The sequence below is a fragment of the Bos grunniens genome, chromosome 4 (assembly GCF_055505025.1).
Source record: "Bos grunniens cultivar Pamir isolate PY7600 chromosome 4, Bosgru_T2T1.0, whole genome shotgun sequence".
Taxonomy (NCBI): domain Eukaryota; kingdom Metazoa; phylum Chordata; class Mammalia; order Artiodactyla; family Bovidae; genus Bos; species Bos grunniens.
Window position 1 is genome coordinate 20,780,568 of NC_141168.1, and position 20,652 is coordinate 20,801,219.

General features: G+C 37.5%; 1 protein-coding gene across 2 annotated transcripts in view; it reads right to left on the reverse strand.

Moving 5' to 3' along the window:
- NUP205 (nucleoporin 205) overlaps positions 1–20,652 on the reverse strand; it is an 80,301-nt gene that overhangs the window by 16,124 nt on the left and 43,525 nt on the right. For both annotated transcript variants that reach the window (XM_086395423.1, XM_086395422.1), the window contains exons 23-33: positions 20,529–20,643; positions 16,016–16,165; positions 15,364–15,435; positions 14,627–14,784; positions 14,025–14,105; positions 12,557–12,748; positions 11,746–12,013; positions 11,548–11,646; positions 3,814–3,962; positions 2,677–2,868; positions 1,332–1,453 (exon numbers count right to left, since the gene is read on the reverse strand). In XM_086395423.1, coding sequence (XP_086251549.1) covers positions 1,332–1,453; positions 2,677–2,868; positions 3,814–3,962; positions 11,548–11,646; positions 11,746–12,013; positions 12,557–12,748; positions 14,025–14,105; positions 14,627–14,784; positions 15,364–15,435; positions 16,016–16,165; positions 20,529–20,643 — 1,598 coding nt within the window. The remainder of the gene's footprint in view (positions 1–1,331; positions 1,454–2,676; positions 2,869–3,813; positions 3,963–11,547; positions 11,647–11,745; positions 12,014–12,556; positions 12,749–14,024; positions 14,106–14,626; positions 14,785–15,363; positions 15,436–16,015; positions 16,166–20,528; positions 20,644–20,652) is intronic.

A 20,652-nucleotide genomic window follows, 5' to 3' on the forward strand; every position in this document is an offset into this window, starting at 1 on the left:
CCCCAAACATACTTATTCTATTCTAAATGTTCCCTTAAGCCATAGAGAAACAGAAACAAAAGTTGCTTTCTCCAAATTTCCCTCATGTACACAAAGCCAAAAAGGAATCTACATTGTCTATTATATAAAATAAAACAAGATTTTAAAACCTAAAATGAGGTTGTAAAATAACTTAACCTTTAAGTTTAGGTCTCAGAACCACTGTATTAATAAACTATTTGCTTACTGTGAATATTTTATTTAAATTTTTGGACCAAATAAAATGATTGCCTGTTGAGAAGGGAATGAAAGCAGAATATGGAAATAAAAAGAGATAACAGAAAGGCTTTCCAAAGATGGGCAATAATAACACATCATGAAGGGAGGAATATAAATAACTTAATCCCCTTCACCTAAGTTGAAAGTAAAAACTCGCATGTTTAAAACTTCAGAAAGTGATGTTAATTTTTCTCAAAGTAAAATATGTCTATAGCTAAACCTGAAAAACTCAAAACATGCAATTTGGCAATGGATCTTTTGAAGCAAATTACTAAAACTGAAATAATGTTATTTGATAGTAGGCGGGTAGGCTACATATAGGCTTAACAATGTCAGAGCCACGTAGACAAAAAAGAAAAAACATCCACATTCAAACTCAACTGAGAAATCTGCTAGTTTGGAACTTAAAATAATTTCGTTTGAAGCTTTCAAATTAGCAAGCAGTTGGCAAAATGTTAAAATGAGAAAAACATAAAATATTACTCAAGTCATCAAGAAAAGAAAATCCACCACAAATTATAATTTCATTACAGGACTTTAAAAGACAGTATAATGGAAAATATGTACTTGCACTAAACAGAACAATCAAGTTTGGAAAAGTAACATCTACTAACAAAATGCTCTCCCATCTTCCTCTTATATCACTGCTCTAAAATAAAAAGCACTCGCCTCCCAGGCGGTGCTAGTGGTAAAGAAGCTGCCTGTCGGGAATGTAAGATACACATGTTCAATCCTTGGGTCAGGAATATCCCCTGGAGGAGTGCATGGAAACCCACTCCAGTATTCTTGCCTGGGGAATCCCATGGACAGAGGAGCCTGGGGGCTATAGCCTATGGGGTCACAAAGAGTCAGACACGACTGAGCACGCAGAAATGTCTCTACTCACTTTTACCCTGACTAGCAACTTTCATTTATTAGCATCAAATGGCAGGGGGGGTATGACCAAACAAAACCATCAAGATGAGAGTACTGCTCAAACAGAATTATAAAGGGCAAAATTATGTTTGAAAATCTTTTTCCTTAATGAACCTTTACTGGTAATTTAAAAAAAGCCAAATGATACAGACACTTACCCCTGTGGGTCCATTTCTGGGCGCATGTCATAGACTTGGCACTGTGCCAGCCTCACAATCACGCCAGACCTCAACAGCTCTAAAGCACCCTGCTGAATCTTGGCCACTCTTGTGAGAAATGCCTAAGAAGTTACAGAACAAAATTCATCAGTACAGAGATCGCAGTCACGGGTCTCATTTAAAAACGAGGCTTTCTCATAGCACATTTCTTCTTTAAGTTGAAGTATAGTTGATTTACAATGTTGTTTTTATTTAATTCTTGGCCACACCCTGAGGCATGTGGGATCTTAGTTCCCCGCACCCCCTGCACTAGAAGGGAAACTCTTAACCACTGGACCACCCCACCATAGCACATTTCTAATCTGTAATCATTGGTGACTAGCTAGGAAGGGGCACATTATACCTCTATGGCTTCCCTTGTGGCTCAGCTAGTAAAGAATCTGCCTGCAATGCAGGAGACCTGGGTTCAATCCCTGGGTTGGGAAGATCCCCTGGAGAAGGGAAAGGCTACCCACTCCAGTATTCTGGCCTGGAGAATTCTATGGACTGTATAGTCCACGGGGTTACGAAGAGTTGAGCATGAACAAGCGACTTTCACTTTCACCACAGGATCTTCATGAGGAATAAACGGTAGAGCATATCTGAAGTGCCACACAGGCCTTGCGTGGGTTACGCATTCAAGTAAAATCATCACATGGGCTTATGCAGGGCAGGAAAGACTGTTTTGCTCACAGCTATATCTCTACTACCTCACGCAATACCTGGCATGTAACAGATATTTAACAAATAACTGTTGAATAAATGAAGGAGGGAGGGAAAACAGAATTAATGAAGAATCTAAGATTTTAGTGCTTCTCTTATTGTGACATTCATGGTATTTTTAAGCAGGAGGAAACAGAAATTAAAACAAGATTTGGAGGAAAGGAAATTAAATATATATACTAGAGTGAAAAATCCTGTGCTTAAAGTAGAGCCAGCACATCTACAGTGGAACTTCCTCAGGCAACCGGCACAGGCTGACTTTCTTCGGGAAGGTCATGCATGCTCACTCTCCTCCTCAGGGAGCACTGAGTGTCACACGGATCTGGCATCACCAGCAACAGGAGTGAGTGAGCAGCAGTCTCAGCACCCAGCCAGCCTTCATAGGACCGTTTCAGCTCAACTCCGCACGCTCAGAAGATGCATTCCTAGCACATGTACCCAAATTTAAAACTATTCAGAAATGATTATGGCAGGTATGATAAAAATATTAGAAACATAGGCCATGTTCATTTTCTTTAATATAGCTTTAACCTCAACAGGAAATGACCTGTTGATCTAACCTCAAGTGAACACAAAGCCTTACCATTTTGGATTCATAAGTATATAGGGCTTTTAAAAGGGGAGGCTGTGGAGTGAGTAAGCTCTGCAAAGTACGGTCATCTTCTACCAAGCTGTCCACCAGCACCTTCAGATAGCCACTGTTAGACAGATACAGGAGCCACTGCTGCTGCTTATCCACGGAGACAATTCGATCAAGGAGAGCCAGCGCCAGCATCTGAAGGAAGAATAAATCAAAGTCCAAAATGTGGAGATGGCTACCAAGTCAACAACAGTAACTCCCTTTACCTGGAAATGTTTAGAAGTTTTCTTACAAGGAGAACTGTTGCATGCAATACAACTCTCTCCTTTTTTTTTTTGAGAAGTTGAAAGCTATGTATCCAGAATCTTGATTTATTAATAAAAGGAAAATGTTCAGGGTAAAGCTACATTTCTGAAACAAAACCTAACACATTAAAATAATAGCATTAAACATATTTTAACAGAATCTAAACATTACTTGTTGGAGGAAAGGAGGAAATTGATTTTTAAAAATAGCATTTTCCCCAATGAAGTGTTACATGCTCATTATAGAAAACACAGAAAACAAACAAACAAACAAAAAAATATATGGAAAATACACTAACTGATAAAGACCACTTTGGCCTATTTCTTCCCAGATACTATGTTTTTAACATAATTAAGAGCACACTACATGATTCAAATGCTATGTGATTTTCCACCAGTAGGAAATTATCTTCTCAATATATTATCACCAGTATGACATAATATTTTAAAGATACATAAATGTAAATATTTCTCAAAAAAGAAGAACAAGATATATTCAATATAAAAGCTATTTATCCCCATTCTCTTATTCAAGGATCTTTATTAACCAGCACCTCTGCTGTTTCTACCAGTATAAGGCAAATCTCAAAATTAGCAAAAAGATTATTCTGAGGGCCCAGTCTGAACTAATAGGGATTATTAATGTAAGTGAACGAAACATATGAATAAACAAAATATAAGTTTCAAATTAGAGTAAATAAGAAAATTCACTAAAATATATTACAGAAAATAATTCCTAGTATATAACATCCATTTGAAAAGCTGATCCAACTTATGCCTTAATACAAAGTCAAAATATCTGTCCAAGTACAATACTGAGCAGGAGTTACTGTACCCTTCCAATCTCATGACCATCACAAGCATCTCGACAGACCACTTCCATGAGGGCGGCACCATAGCTCTCGATGATGGCTATGTTTTCTCGCTGTAATTTACTAAACACATCTTCAGGGGCAGTCAGCCTTTCCCACATGGTTTTCTTGGCTAAAGGGTTACAAAAGAAGACATATAAAACACTCCAGCAAAAAAATAGCTTGCTAACTGAATAATTACACCTTATACATTTCCATTAATGCCTGCGCACAAAGGCCCATCAACCAATGAGTCTGGGCAGGTAAATTTCAAGAATACAATGCATTATTCCATGCATATACACTAAGATAACAACGGCATTAGGAAAAGGAGAAACTATCCTTAAAGAAATCAAAATGAATTAGAGGCTCCAGGAGAACCAATTCCTGTATTTATTCTGCTAATTGATCTGGTTTTATCTTTTATTGAGATCTATGAGAATTTGGCTACAAAGGATCAGGTACAAAGTAGACAAAGATCTGCTTCCAAAAAGCAGATATTTTATTCTTTTATACTTTTTAATTGAAATACTTACTAAAAAGGAAAATGTATACTCATTATGAAGACAACTTAAATTTAATTCAAGGTACAATGGTAATTAAAGATAGTATTATAAACTTTACATAGATTTCTGGAAAAAAGTTTCATAAATATACTATATAAAGCAATATAGCTGAAACTAACTTATGATTTTCCCCAACTAGGATAATGGCATCAGTTTTCAAACTGAGGAAAAATTCTTAAGACAGGGTGCTCAGAATGGAGAATAAAACAAAGCAGACATAATCATGAAAAATAATGCCACAATGTGGTCTATATTTCACTATAAAGTCTGCAGCAGGCAAATCTTCAGAGTTTTAATATTTTTTCCCTAAAATATTTTCACCACTACTTTAGTTTTATTTTAGTCATATTTCATGTCCAATAGTGTCAAAGGAGGGTATGAGATTATAAATCTTCTCAATCATGTCACTTCCTTAGGTCATCTGGTCCCATCTACTTTTCTATTTCACCTCCTTCCATTCTCCACCTCCACACTACCACCACACTAGCCATTCTGTCCCTCAAACTCAGCACTTACTTCAGTCTCAGGATCTTTGCACCAACTGTTCTCCATATTCTTCCCTAGATTGTAGCTTGGCTACCCCAGCCTCTATTCAATATCACTTCCCCAAATACACCCAATACTCCCTCCTCCCCCATCCCCCACACAACATATCACAGTACTATTTTATTTTCTCCACAGTACTTATTTGCTAGATTTACTAAAATAACGTTATTTGAGGGGGAGATGGATTTCCATGCTTATTCCCTGTCTCCCCACATTGACCACATCAAACATAAGCTTATTAACAATGGGATTGTGTCTTGTCTACTTAGCACACAAGTAGAAGCTCAAATACTAATCATTGACTGATCGACAGATTAAAGGAAAGTTTAGAAACTCTGCTCCAGGGAGGCCACCAGATGCCCTCGGGGGGGAGTTCCATGGTGAAAGGGTTCTCAGGAGCCTAGTCTGAGGAGATACGGCTTCTCCTGTTCTACACACAGAACTGCCACAAAATTATGTGAGTTGAGAATTTGGGCAAGTCTGAAAGCCACCGCTTTACAGGTTTAATGCTTTTTAGCCATGAATTCCTTAGTTCAAACATTATGATTGAAATGAGGGTAAAGAGATGCTGGCATATCACTCTAGAGATTCTTCCTCAAAACCCCTGAGGAACCCCTGCAAGAACCTTGGGGCCTCATAGTGAAATCTGAAAAACAAGGGATTACAGAAGATCAGTTAAGTATCCAAGAAATATTTGATTTCAAACTGTGAACAGATCTCAGAGTTCCAATATTGACAGCACTACCTAGAAATAAGAAAAATCTAATTCTTTCTTTAAAACGGGTAACAGACTTGTGGTTGCCAAGGAGGAGGGACGGAGTGGGAATCTGAGATTAGTAGATGCCAACTATTATATATAGAATGGATAACAACAAGTCCTACTGTATAACCCAGAGAATTATATTCAATATCTTGTGATAAATCATAATGGAAAACAGTTTTTAAAAAAAGCCCTATCTTTAAAATCTTCATTTTTTAAGAAGATAAATTAATTCATTAGAAGTCACCAAAATGATTTCTTCTACTCAATCTGTCCCTTCTTCCAACATACCATATAAATCACTGCCACACATACTTTCCTAAACTACGAACTTATCAAGTTACTCAAAAATGTTAAATGTCTATTGCTTCATTCTACTAGCTCTAACACTATAGTTTCATTTCCAAGGTCATTAATAATACGGTCCCATCATCTCAAATTGGCTTAATTTGCTATCAACCCTCTCCCCTGCTTATGGCCTGATTCTTTACTCCCTCCTAGTCTGGGCCTCACTGAAAAGCCCCCCATTTATTCTTATGTAAATGCAACCTGACCAGAAAAGTCCAGCAAAATCCTTCATTTCCTTTCTCCTTTTAAATCCTATAAAACTTGTAATTTATAATTGGGGTTGGCAAACTAAGGCTGGTGGGCGAAATGTGATCTCCCACCTGTTTTTGTAAATAAAATTTCAATGTAACATAGCATATGTCTCTGGCTGCTTTTGCACTATAATGGCAGAGTTAAGCAGTTGCAGCAGAGAGCACACGGCTTGCAAAGCCTAAAATTGTTACTATCTGGCCCTTTACAGAAAAAGTTTGCAGGCATCCACTCTATATCATCCAATTTAAAGCTTATTGTTAAGCCTTAAACTTATATATATAAGCACATATACTTAAACATATATATAAGCACATATACTGCCATTTCTACTAGGATATAAGATTTTATGAAAGCAAGAACCCAATTCATGCTTTCTGGAACAACTTAAAAAACTTAAAACCACCAAATGATTACTAATTTTTGTTTGTATTGTGAAAACTAGAAATAAGCTAAGGGTCTAAAAATGGGTAGGGCATTTGCTAAATATCCATAAGTGGCAAAATCCATAGAGGCATTAAAATGTTATTAAACGAGAGGGGAAAAGCTCATAATATACTAAGTAGAAAGAAAAAGGAAGATACAAATAAATCAATACAAAAAGATAGTTGGCTATAACCAAAATGTCCTGATAGCTATCTTAGAAGGGTGGAGTGTGTGACTTTTCTCTTCCTTTCATTTATTAGTATGTGGCTATAACCAAAATGTCCTGATAGTTATCTTAGAAGGGTGGAGTGTGTGACTTTTCTCTTCCTTTCATTTATTAGTATGTCCTAAATTTCCTTCAATCAACATTTATTTTTAAATAAAAAAGAAAAGCTAGATGCTATTTTTTTAAATACCTGATTATTTTCAGTCAGGTTCTAAGGTCCTAAGATCTGACTCAAGTTGTAAAACAAAAGGAGTGGTGAGAAATGCACATCTAAATTCACATCAAGCAAAAAGTTTGCACCTACTACACACCAGCTGTAGTTGGTATTTTTAAGTCACTTATTGGAGTTGAATTCAAGAGAACAGAGTCAACAACAGGCAAGATTCTCTATGAAATCCTTTCAGTCGCACCACTTCATGACCAAAATCACAGGTGTACTTAAACTATGATTCTAGATCATATTAACACCTAGACCATAAAAACTGAAAATCTCACAGTACGATTCTCAAAACTTTAGTAACAGCAATAGATCATCTTTTCTAGTCTCCTTTAAAAAGATGACTGGATACTATAATTTCATAAACAAAGAACAAGAAAATTCTTATCAAAAGTCACAATAGCCCAAAAGAATTATGAGCAGAGCAGAAAATTCATCATTCTTACTATAATTTCTGATTCTTATTTACTGAATACTATCAACTTGTCAAAACTAAAAAGAAAAGCCAATTTAGAAGAAAATAGAACATATGAGAAAAACATAATAAAACTACTTAAAATTGCAACAATAATTTTAAAATAAAGAATTCAAACTGACATCTTCCATACAGCTCATCAATCAATTACAAATTAAAGTTGAATGATAAGCTCCTAGAGAATAAAAAGTTAAAAACGAATCTGGTTTAAAAGCAATAAAATCCATTTTACGGAAATTAGAACAAAACAGTCAAACAGGGCTAATCTCAGAAATTAAAGAGGATGCACCTCCACACTGAGGTGTTAACATAACTTTATAGGTTGGCTTTATCAACTTTTAGTGAAAACATTAATCTGATTAAAAATATGCTGAAAATATATATCTTTGTCATTATCAATCTATTTTTAAATGTGAAATGTTTTTACAATACTAGAGTTTAAGAAACAGTTCAATAAAGAAATCAAGAATATAATAATTGTGGTTCATATTAAACATTTAAGCTCTGGTCAGATTATCCACCTTTTGTTTCTAGTGGTCACTGGTAGAAAAGAGAGAAAATAAAAAGTGAAAAGAATAGAGAGAGGTATTTATGACAATAATAGCTATCAGGAATTACATATGCAAAAGAAATGTCAGATTTCAACTACACTGTTCTTAATTAGGGAAACACATAAGATTCTCCAAATAATTTTGTCAAAAGACATATTCTTTGGTTTCTCCCCAGATATACAGCATTGCCAGCTCAAGGCGATAGGATCCACCCATAAGGATTTTCAAAAAATTAACTGTATGTTTAAGAGACATTTGAATTTCCTTTTCCTTAAACAGTCTGCTCATATCTTCTGCTCATTTTTCTGTTGGGTTATTGATTTGTAGATGCCCTTTACTTATTAGACTTCCCTGGTGGCTCAGACGGTAAAGTGTCTGTCTACAATGTGAGAGACCTGGGTTCGATCCCTGGGTTGGGAAGATTCCCTGGAGAAAGAAATTGCAACCCACTCCAGTACTTTTGCCTTGAAAATCCCATGGATGGAGGAGCTTGGTGCAGGCTACTATCCATGGGGTCGCAAAGAGTCGGGCACGACTGAGCGACTTCACTTCACTTATTAGAAATTAGTCACGCATGAAATAAGTTACAAATATATTGGTGACATTTTCTACCAAATTACAGTAAGGAAAAACTACAGATTACAAAAAGATAAAATAAAAAGATGAAGATGTGATGTTCCAAGATCAGAAGAATTCTGTTACAAATTGAGAAAACTGAATTCTAATTCTCAGATGTCACATACAACCAAGTCACTTAACCTCTCTAAGTCAGATTCCTATTTTACCAAACAGGGAAAATGGCTGCCCAGTATTCAATATATATGGTTATGTAAAAATAAAGTAAAAGTGGTATGAAAAATTAAGTATGTAAACATTAAAATTCACTTTTGGTTTTAAAACAACAGAAGGTATGTACAGTGTCTTGCACAACAATATGTGCTCAGTAAGAGTTTTTAAATTTAGTATTTCTAATTTGAAAATTAAAAATACTAGTATCTAGAAAATACTGTGCTACCTAAAACAAGTCAAAATAAGCAGTAATTATGACTAAGAAAAAAACTAATTAAGGGATAAAACTGCTCCAAAAACAGATCATTTGAAAATTAAAAACAAAGGAGAATTTTCTTTTATGGTCACATTGCTTTTACCACATCTTGGTAATAACTTCTTATAAAGCATGTTATAAAGCTCCACCTAGTGGTTATGTGATGATTTTTGCCAATTCAACTAAATCCAATGCTAAAATTTTTGTAAATCAAGAGGAAAATGGGGGAGGTATGCTGGCAGATTATCGCTCTTAAAAAGCTCCTATTTGTTTAAAAACTTTCTCTGAAGTATTATTTTTAATGACCTAAAACTACTTTTGTGCATCATTTATGCCAGTAGGACATTCCCATAAATGCATGATCTGGCTATTACTACCTTCTAAGGATATTATACAAAAAATATAGCCAGTAAAGAATAATATGAGATAATCTGAGTCTTATACACAGAGTGTATAAGAATATAAGTGTTTTTAAGAATCTGTATATAAAACAAATACTTATGAAGGTTATAAGAAGGTGCCTATGACAAGTTCTTAAATATCAGTGTTAAGTCTGGCAGAGTATTAAATCTTTTGAACAGTTAAAAACATTTTCCAAACATGGCAATCAAAGAATATATATAATTACTCTTATTTTAAAATGCTAATTATATGGGAATTCTGTGGTGGTCTAGTGGTTAGGACTCCATGCTCTCATTGTGAAGGGCCCAGGTTCAACCCCTGGTCAGGGGACTAAGATGCCACAAGTGAACAGCATGGTCAAAAAAGAAAAAAATACACACACACACACACACACACACACACACACACACTCTCTCTAACTACAGTTTACAAAGCCTCTATCGTTATTTTAAATACGTAGACCTTCTGAGCAAGAAACTCAGCTCTGTGACATTTACTCAAGAAAACCTTCACATTAAGTACAAAAAGACTTATGTATACTATTGATGAGAGTTTAAACTGGTAGAAAGCCATTCGGTAGAATCTGTTGAAATAAAAAAATGCACATCCTCTTTCACATGCAAATTCCACTATAAAGTATCCTTCTTGAGAAATATATAGTCATATAAAAGAATATTTGATGCAGCATTTTTGTAATAGTAAAAAATTAGAAACAATTTAACTACTTATGAATGAGGCAAATGATTAAATGTTACTTCTATACTAAACTAAACTAAAGAGCCTCTTGATGAAAGTGAAAGAGGAGAGTGAAAAAGTTGGCTTAAAACTCAACATTCAGAAAACTAAGATCATGTCATCTGGTCCCACCACTTCATGGCAAATAGATGGGGAAACAGTGAGACTTTATTTTTTGGGGCTCCAAAATCACTGCAGATGGTGACTGCAGACATGAAATTAAAAGATGCTTGCTCCTTGAAAGAAAAAGCTATGACCAATCTAGATAGCATATGGTTTTTCCAGTAGTCATGTATGGATGTGAGAGTTGGACTATAAAGAAAAGAATTGATGCTTTTGAACTGTGGTGTTGGAGAAGACTCTTGAGAGTCCCTTGGACTGTAAGGAGTTCCAACCAGTCCATCCTAAAGGAAACCAGTCCTGAATATTCATTGGAAGGACTGATGCTGAAGTTGAAAGTCCAGTTCTTTGGCCACCTGATGCGAAGAACTGACTCACTGGAAAAGACCCTGATGCTGGGAAAGATCGAAGGCGGGAGGAGAAGGGAGCAACAGAGGATGAGATGGTTGGATGGCATCACTGACTCAATGGACATGAGTTTGAGTAAACTCTGGGAGTTGGTGATGGACAAGGAGGCCTGGCGTGCTGCAGTCCATGTGGTCACAAAGACTCGGACACGACTGAGCGACTGAACTGCCTTGACTTCTATACTGCAGAATGACAGCTATTTTAAAAGACATGTACTGTTAATGGGACCAGAATGAGCAGGAGTTAGAAAAATATGTAAGCTAAAGTAGTATTTGAAGGTTTGTGCTTACATTCCTTTTGTACTGTTTCCACTTTTTTCCTCTTTTTTAATGTGGCTGCCCCAGGTCTTAGCTGCGGCACACAGGCTCTTTAGCTGCAGCATGTGGGCTCGAGTTCCTGACCAGGGATCAAATCCGGGCGCCTATATTGGCAGTGCAGAGTCTTAGCCACTGGACCACCAGGGAAGTTCCTATTGCCACAATTTTACAAAACCAAACATTTTCCTTTGACTTTATAGTAAGGACTTCAATGACTCCGTAAAGACTCATTTATTATAGCTTTGCTTAGCCAAAAGGTCAAAAGGTGATTAAAAAAAAAACATTTGAAGTAACCGATCTCTAAAAACAGAAAAGATTAGCGCTTACCCACTTCTAAGGTGTCTGGCTCATCCGGCCTCTGGGCAATCTGCAAGTAGTAAAGCAGGGAGCCATACAGGTGCGTCCGCACTCGCTGGAATCCACCGCCTAGGAAAATACAGCAGAGTAAAAATCTTGTTTCAAATTAAAGTTAAAACAAATACAGAAGTCGTAATTTGTAGAAAATTTAGACGAAAAAAGAAAAACCTGTCTTCAAAATGAAGTCTAACAGTTTCTTCAATATGATGTGAAGTGAAGAATCTCCAATAGAAGCAAACCCCACCAGTGGGTTCTCTGTGGGTGGAGGTGAGGTGAACGAGCTATCGAGACTGAAAGCACAATGGACCTCTCCAGGCCCCAAGACTAAGGGTTGCTTCTGCTCCGTGCGAACGGCTTGGCTCAGGTGAGCAGTCAGGGTGAACACAGCACCTGCTACCACAGGCATTAATTCCTGCGCTGCTTCATCATCCAGGATCTTAAAGCAGAAAGACAAACCACAGTGAGGGCCCTGCTTTCAGCTACAGTCATTAACATGTCTTACACATGCAGCTTCTCAACTACCAAAGAATTTAAAACTGCAATTGTACTATTCAAAGATAAAAGCTAATACAAAGAAAGAAATTTAAATAGGATGCTGAGTAAAATGTTCTTAACCAGAAGGGAGCCCTAGCAGAATTCCCCAGAGGTTTTTAATGGAAATTAACATAATGGCCTCCCCACTAGAGCCTCCCATTTAATAGGTCTAGGGTAGGGATCTGTCATGTAGATTTTTTAAAAAGCTCCCTAGGGAATTCTCACACACACACACACACACACACACACACACACACACACACACACTGTTTGAGAGCCATTATTGTACAGTTACAATAAAACTTTCCTTAAGGAAAGTTTTAACACTGGCGTTGCACAACTCTATTGACTCCAAATCTAAAATGGAAAAAAAGGTGGGGTAAACTATATATTTAAATGGGATCAAAATTTGTTCAGCAGCATACAGTAATTTAGGAAACGTCACCTTATCATGCACATCTTGTAAAAGATCACGAATAATCAGTTGGCGATCCTCTGCTTGAATGAGGTCCTGGGGACAGGCTGTCAGGATAATTTCTACCAGCTGCCTCCATGACTCCAGAGCATGCCGTTTTGCATGAAGACACTGCAACAGTTTGTTTCTTCCTACAACGTACTGGAGTATGGTGCTAATTTCCTACAGCCGCAGAAATTGAATTGCAAGGTTAACACTAAGACAAAGTCTTACCAATAGACTGCTATTTTTAACCCTGTCAGTTAATCTGAAAACATTTACAGTATCCTCTGGAAACCTTCCCATGCCTGCTAGACAGCAGATTAACTTTTTATGTTACACTGGTGGCCAGAATATTATTATTTTTCATAAAAAATAATAAAGCTCTGTGTGCATGTGTGTATGTTTAAGATAGGTGGCAGAGGTGATGTGGGTGGAAATGAGTTTTTCACCCCATCTTCTTTCTTCTTTCAACTGTCTATTATACTTACTCTGTAACACTGGTGCTGCTGCTGCTAAGTCGCTTCAGTCGTGTCCAACTCTGTGTGACCCCATAGACGGCAGCCTACCAGGCTCCCCCGTCCCTGGGATTCTCCAGGCAAGAACACTGGAGTGGGTTGCCATTTCCTTCTCCAATGCATGAAAGTGAAAAGTGCAAGTGAAGTTGCTCAGTCGTGTCTGACTTGTAGCGACCCCATGGACTGCAGCCTACCAGGCTCCTCCGTCCATGGGATTTTCCAGGCAAGAGTACTGGAGTGGGGTGCCATTGCCTTCTCTGACTCTGTAACACTAGAGTTCCCTAAAACCCAAGTTCGACAGCACGTTTCCTCGATGTGTCTTCTATTTCTTTGCCTCTGGCTTTGGCCTAGCCAGCTGTGTTTCCACATATGTGGTCCTTCCCACTGGATCTCTGACCCCGTAGCTCTCCATTTGTGATGACAAGTGACTCTTCCCTCACTGACTGGGAACAAGTAAAATCTATTACACAATATGAAAAGGTTGTAAATCCTCAACTAGCTTAGCAGAAAAGATATGGTTTTTATTCTGGCCTCCAGACATTAACTTCAGTTCAGCTTTTAACATTACAAAGTCAAAAGTGAAAGACTCCATTTCTATCAGATCCACTTCACAATTGTAAAAAGCATATCAGAACTCTCAAAGAGGCAGGATCCAATCATGCCTGTGAAATGATTAGAAAAGTCTGTGCTTAATTTGCATGTAAAACACATATTAGAATATCTTGGGTCATGCTGGCTCAGTGTGACGAACTCCACTGTGTATCTGTGTATATGAATAGAGCAAAATGTGAATGCTTTTAACAATAATAAAATGGCAATGATGGGTGACTTTTAATTTTTAAATAGTTTCCTAATAATGAATTAGAAGTCAGTTCACTGTTTTGTCATCTAATTGGCGATTTAAGTAGCTTAAGGAGTTAAAAGGTGTCAGCAGGGCTTACATCCATCAGGAGAGGTCTCTGTCCTATGGCTGCCATACCCTGAAGGGCGTTCACTTCGGCCACAAGAACTCTGTGAAGAAGCTACATAATTGAGAGGAGGGAGAAAAATAAGATCATTCCCGACATTGGTACAACAATAACCTAGCAGTTACTTTAAACTGCCCTAGAGGGGAAAGTTTCAGATAACTTTATATATAATTTAACTGTGGTACCGTCCAATTTCTGTCAAAAACAGGAGGGATCCCTCACATTCCAGAAAGTAGTACCAAAGAGTCTCTGTGGCAGGAAAGTTGGTCCAAATGCACAGGATATCTTCTTCCTACTAGTCAAGTCATTACCACCTACCTGGTAGAGAGTTAAATAATTAAAACCACCCCAGAGTGACAGCTGGGTGGCATGACTACTAACACAAAGGAGACAGGAAACCTGACAAAGAGATAAAATTAGTGCGACCTATTCAGTTTTCTTTCCTTGCTGCTTGAAAACTGTAAACCACTGTCTAATAAACCAACACCTCTATAAGAAAAAAAAAAAGTTATTTTTTCCTAATGACTCCAAGACTGAACCACTTGATACTGCACACACTCTAAAGCAATGCTCACCTTGACATTGCAGACTGTCTGTCCCCGTAAATTCTTGTGTTCACAGTTAGCAATGACTTGTTCAATCTGGGCCCGATCAAAGAAATCCAACTGCAAAGGCTCAGGGATCTCCTGACTGAAGTCAATGGAGTCGAGAATATTGAGAATTTTGCGACGTACTAGAAATAATGAAAAGTCGTTTTATTTTAGCTGGGACATTGAAGAGAAAAGCAAACCACAGTACTCCGCTCACTCTCAAAGACAGTACTATATCTATGTTCAGAAAGGGCCTCAGTCTGGAAATTGAAGATTGTATTGAAATCTAAATTGGATTTTATTTCTAACACATTCATTTGCAAAAATGTTTTTCCCATGCTATCATCTTGCTATAAAAAGTTTTTTTTGTTGACAAATAATTTTTACATAGCTTTTCAACATCAGTTCAGAAATTGCAGATACAGGCATTAATTACCTCCTGAAATTTTAATCAATTTAATATATACATATCTAGCTTCCCTTGTAGCTCAGTCGGTAAAGAATTTGCCTGCAGTGCAGGAGACCCGGGTTCGATCCCTGGGTTGGGAAGATCCCCTGGAAAAGGAAATGGCAACCCACTCCAGTATCCTTGCCTGGAAAATCTCAAGGACAGAGGAGCCTGGTGGGCTGCAGTCCATGGGGTCACAAAGAGTCGGGCACGACTGAGCGACTAACATTTACTTACTCACTTACAAATTTATTACAAATCCAAAGAGCTTCACCTTTTGTAGAAGTGTCAAAGTGCAGGAACCCAGAGACAGATCTATTTTCATCTTCCATGCCTCCTTCCCCATCTGTTGGAGCATCAGTAATAAAAGATCAGAAAAAGAACACATTCATAAAATTTATTTGGAAATAACAAATATCAGGTTATTTTATTTCTATGTCATTGTTTCTAGGTCAAAGAGCCCCTTGCAAATGGATAATTAAAATGCAAAGATGACGAGAACTTATCAACAGCATTCATCTAATTCTTTCTGTTTCTATCAGATCCACTTCACAATTGTAAAAAGCATAATCAGAACTCTCAAAGAGGCAGGATCAATCATGCCTGTGAGATGATTAGAAAAGTTTGTGCTTAATTTGCATGTAAAACACCCATTAGAATATCTTGGGTCAGGCTGGCTCAGTGTGACGAACTCCACTGTGTATCTGTGTATATGAATACAGCAAAATGTGAATGCTTTTAACAATAATAAAATGGCAACGACGGGTGACTTTTAATTTTGTGTTCTCAAGGGAAAAAATTCTAAAGGCAGAAAGAACACGTTTGGCCTACAATCACAGACTAACCATAAGATTCAGATTTGCACTTGCGTTCACAAAGACCAGTCAGCAGCACGACAATACAAATGCCAACATGCACATGTTCACCTGAGTAGGGCTTCACTGGCATGTCATCCAGCAGGAGGTGCAGGAGCCTCTGGGTGTGTGAGCGCTGGCGATTCAAAGAAGTCACCCTTAGTTCTATTGAGGCAGTCTTCATCAGCCATGACATCTGGTTCAGCATAGATATTTCATATTCTGGAATTTAAATATATATGTTTAGTTTCCCAGTATATGACACAAAATCAGAACAGACATAGTCTGTAACTTGTCAGTATTTTCCCATGTAACATAGTCAATGATTTATGAAACTATGCACCATAATAATTTGTCACTCTGTAAAATTAAAAAAGAAAAAAACAGATGCCAAGAGAAAAAATAAGCCAGTGTATGTCTATGAAAGGTAAGCAAAAGCAACTGAAGAACAAAAGAGAATCAAGTTTCTGTTGCTAGAATAACTTCACACAGATCTAGAGAATTCTGGATCTATCATAGTTTGACATTAATAGAGAATTTAATACTTAAAAAGATAATCCAAGTACTTCTCAACTATTTATCTTGGCAAAAAAAGACTACCATAAAATTTGATTTTTATTTCAGAAAAAAATACATCTTAAAAACTAAAATAAATACATAATTTGCATAATTTTAAAATGCATAATTTTCTGCTATCTTAAGATTATCAACACCATTTTGGTCTAACATATAGTTAGGATTGGGAATCACTTATACAATAAAAGTTTTTGAATCCGATGTTATTGTAATATGCCTGGCTTTGAAGTCCTAAATTATGAGTTTTATAAACATACAACGCTACTACTACTGCTAATAATAATTATAAGCAAAGCTACATCAATATTTACAAAGTAGATAGCAAGATAGGCAAGATAGGAACTCTTTTTTCCAATTAGGAATGAAAAAGGGTTTCTTAAAAATCTTGTTATAAACAATATATTGGGGTTAAAAATAACATATACTGATTATGAAAATGAAGTCAAACTCTTCTGCCATTAGGTAATTCCCAAGTCTCTCACACCATACCCTAAGAAGTAAAGCAGGGGCTTCCCTAGTGACCCGGTGGTAAAGAATCCTGCTGCCAATGCAGGAGACACGGGTTCCATCCCTGATCTGGGAAGATCCCACATGCTGACAAGCAACAACACTTGGTGCCATAGCTACTGAGCCTGTGCTCTAGAGCCCTGGAGCTGCAACTACCGAAGTCCTGGCACCCTAAAGCCCTTGTTCCACAACAAGAGGAGCCACCTAGTGAGAAGGCCCACTCACCACAGCTAGAGAGAAAAGCCCTGCAGCAGTGAAGACTCAGCACAGTCAAAAATAAATAGAAGCTTTCTAAAAAATCCTTAAAAAGCAAATCAGAGTTGACAATTACTAGTAATGGCAACTTATGAAATCTGTGAGCCTAGAGGTCCTAAAACATAAAGACGATACAAAAAAACTTTTAAAAAACCTCAATAAAACGATTACTGGCTAGATATAATACGAATGAAGAAAATTGTTATAAATTGATCAAAAAGAAAATTACATAAAATAGAATCCTATAAAACACAGGAAGCCTGGGTAACTGTGTGACCAGGTCAATAAACTAAAGGTATAGTTTCTATCATAATTAGCTTCCTATTTTTCATTTAAAGACCTGATCATACACAAGAAAACAAAACACAGATTTTTACAAAACAATTTCACTCAAAAAAATATCCAAATTTCTGAAATCTTATGTAAATATTTTCTTAAACACAATTTTAAAATTTTGATAGTAAAAATTCCATCCTTAACAGGCTATTTGAAAATAATTTTATGCTGGCAGTTAAAACATCAGGTTTCTCAAGCACAAATTACAAAAACAACACAAGGGAACACAGAAGCAAAGTAATAAAATGAGGACAGAATTCCACAAATTCTAAAACTGCTACCCCAGTTTAGTTCAGTTGCTCAGTCGAGTACAACTCTTTGCGACCCCATGGCCTGGCAGCACGCCAGGCCTCCCTGTCCCTCACCAACTCCAGGAATTTACCCAAACTCATGTCCATTGAGTTGGTGATGCCATCCAACTATCTCATCCTCTACCATCCCCTTCTCTTCCCACCTTCAGTCTTTCCCAGCATCAGGGTTTTTTCCAATGAGTCAGTTCTTCATATCAGGTGGCCAAAGCATTGGAGCTTCAGGTTCAGCATCAGTCATTCCAATGAATATTCAGGACTAATTTCCTTTAGTATGGACTGGCTGAATCTCCTTACAGTCCAAGGGATTTTCAAGAGTCTTCTCCAACACCACAGTTCAAAAGCATCAATTCTTCAGCACTCAGCTTTCTTTATAGTCCAACTCTCACATCCATACATGACCACTGGAAAAACCATAGCTTTGACTAGACGGACCTTTGTTGGCAAAGCAATGTCTCTGCTTTTTAATATGCTGTCTAGATTGGTCATAACTTTTCTTCCAAGGAGTAAAAGCCTTTTAATTTCATGGCTGCAGTTACCATCTGCAGTGATTGTGGAGCCCAAAAAAATAAAGTCACCCACTGTTTCCACATCTATTTGCCATTGAAGTGATGGGACCGGATGCCATTATCTTAGTTTTCTGAATGTTGAGTCTTAAGCCAACTCTCCTCTTTCACTTTCATCAAGAGGCTCCTTAGTTGTTCTTTGCTTTCTGCCATAAAGGTGGTGTCATCTGCATATCTGAGGTTACTGATATTTCTCCCAGCAATCTTGATTCCAGCTGGTGCTTCATCCAGCCCAGCATTCCACATGATGTACTCTGCATATAAGTTAAATAAGCAGGGTGACAGTATACAGCCTTGATGTACTCCTTTCCCGATTTGGAACTAGTCTGTTGTTCCATGTCCAGTTCTAACTGTTGCTTCCTGACCTGTATATAGGTTTCTCAGGAGGCAGGTCAGAAAGTCTGGTATTCCCATATCTTTCAGAATTTTCCACAGTTTTTTGTACTCCACACAGTCAAAGGCTTTGGCATAGTCAATAAAGCAGCAGCAGGTGTTTTTCTGGAACTCTCTTGCTTTTTCCAAGATCCAATCAAAATTTGATCTCTGGTTCTTCTGCCTTTTCTAAAACCAGCTTGAACATCTGGGAGTTCATGGTTCATATACTGCTGAAGCCTGGCTTGGAGAGTTTTGAGCATTACTTTACTAGCATGTGAGATGAGTGCAATTGTGTGGTAGTTTGAGCATTATTTGGCATTGCCTTTCTTTGGGATTGGAATGAAAACTGACCTTTTCCAGTCCTGTGGCCACTGCCGAGTTTTCCAAATTTGCTAGCATATTGAGTGCAGCACTTTCATAGCATCATCTTTTAGGATTTGAAATAGCTCAACTGGAATTCCATCACCTCCACTAGCTTTGTTCATAGTGATGCTTCCTAAGGCCCACTTGACTTCACATTTCAGGATCTGGCTCTAGGTGAATGATCACACCATCGTTATTATCTGGGTTGTGAAGATCTTTTTTGTATAATTCTTCTGTGTATTCTTGTTACCTCTTCTTAATATCTACTGCTTCTGTTAGGTCCATACCATTTCTGTCCTTTATTGAGCCCATCTTTACATGAAGTGTTCCCTTGGTATCTCTAATTTTCTTGAAGAGATCTCTAGTCTTTCCCATTCTATTGTTTTCCTCTATTTCTTTGCATTGATCACTGAGGAAGGCTTTCTTATCTCTCCTTGCTATTCTTTGGAACTCTGCATTCAAATGGGTATATCTTTCCTTTTCTCCTTTGCCTTTAGCTTATCTTCTTTTATCAGCTATTTGTGAGGCCTCCTCGGACAACCATTTTGCCTTTTTGCAGTTCTTTTTCTTGGGGATGGTCTTGATCCCCTCTTCCTGTACAATGTCACGAACCTCAGTACATAGTTCTTCAGGCACTCTATCAGATCTAGTCCCTTAAATCGATTTCTTACTTCCACTGTATAATCGCAAGGGACTTGATTTAGGTCATACCTGAGTGGTCTAGTGGTTTTCCCTACTTTCTTCAAGTTAAGTCTGAATTTGGCAATAAGGAGTTCATGATCTGAGCCACAGTCAGCTCCCGGTCTTGTTCTTGCTTAGTATATAGAGCTTCTCCACCTTTGGCTGCAAAGAATATAACTGATCTGATTTCGGTGTTGACCATCTGCTGATGTCCATGTGTAGTCTTCTCTTGTGTTGTTGGAAGAGGGTGTTGACCAGTGTGTTCTCTTGGCAAAACTCTATTAGCCTTTGCCCTGCTTCATTCTGTACTCCAAATTTGCCTGTTACTTCAGGTATTTCTTGACTTCCTACTTTTGCATTCCAGTCCCCTATAATGAAAAGGACATCTTTTTTGGGTGTTAGTTCTAGAAGGTCTTGTAGGTCTTCTTAGAACTGTTCAACTTCAGCTTCTTCAGCATTACTGGCCGGGGCATAGATTTGGATTAACTTCTTTAGCATTACTGGTTTAGGCATGGACTTGGACTTGTCTAAATGCTACCCCAAAATGTTATAAAATTAAAATCACTCAACACAGACTTTACACATTTGTTTTAATAGTAAGGGAGAAAAATGTCCTACCTTTGTTAGAAAATGGCAAATGCTGCAATTGAGAAAATAAGAAGTCCTGGCTGGTTCTCAAGTACCTCATAGTAGGACCAGACGTATCAGAGCATGCACATAACTGGTAAATCACCTACAGAAT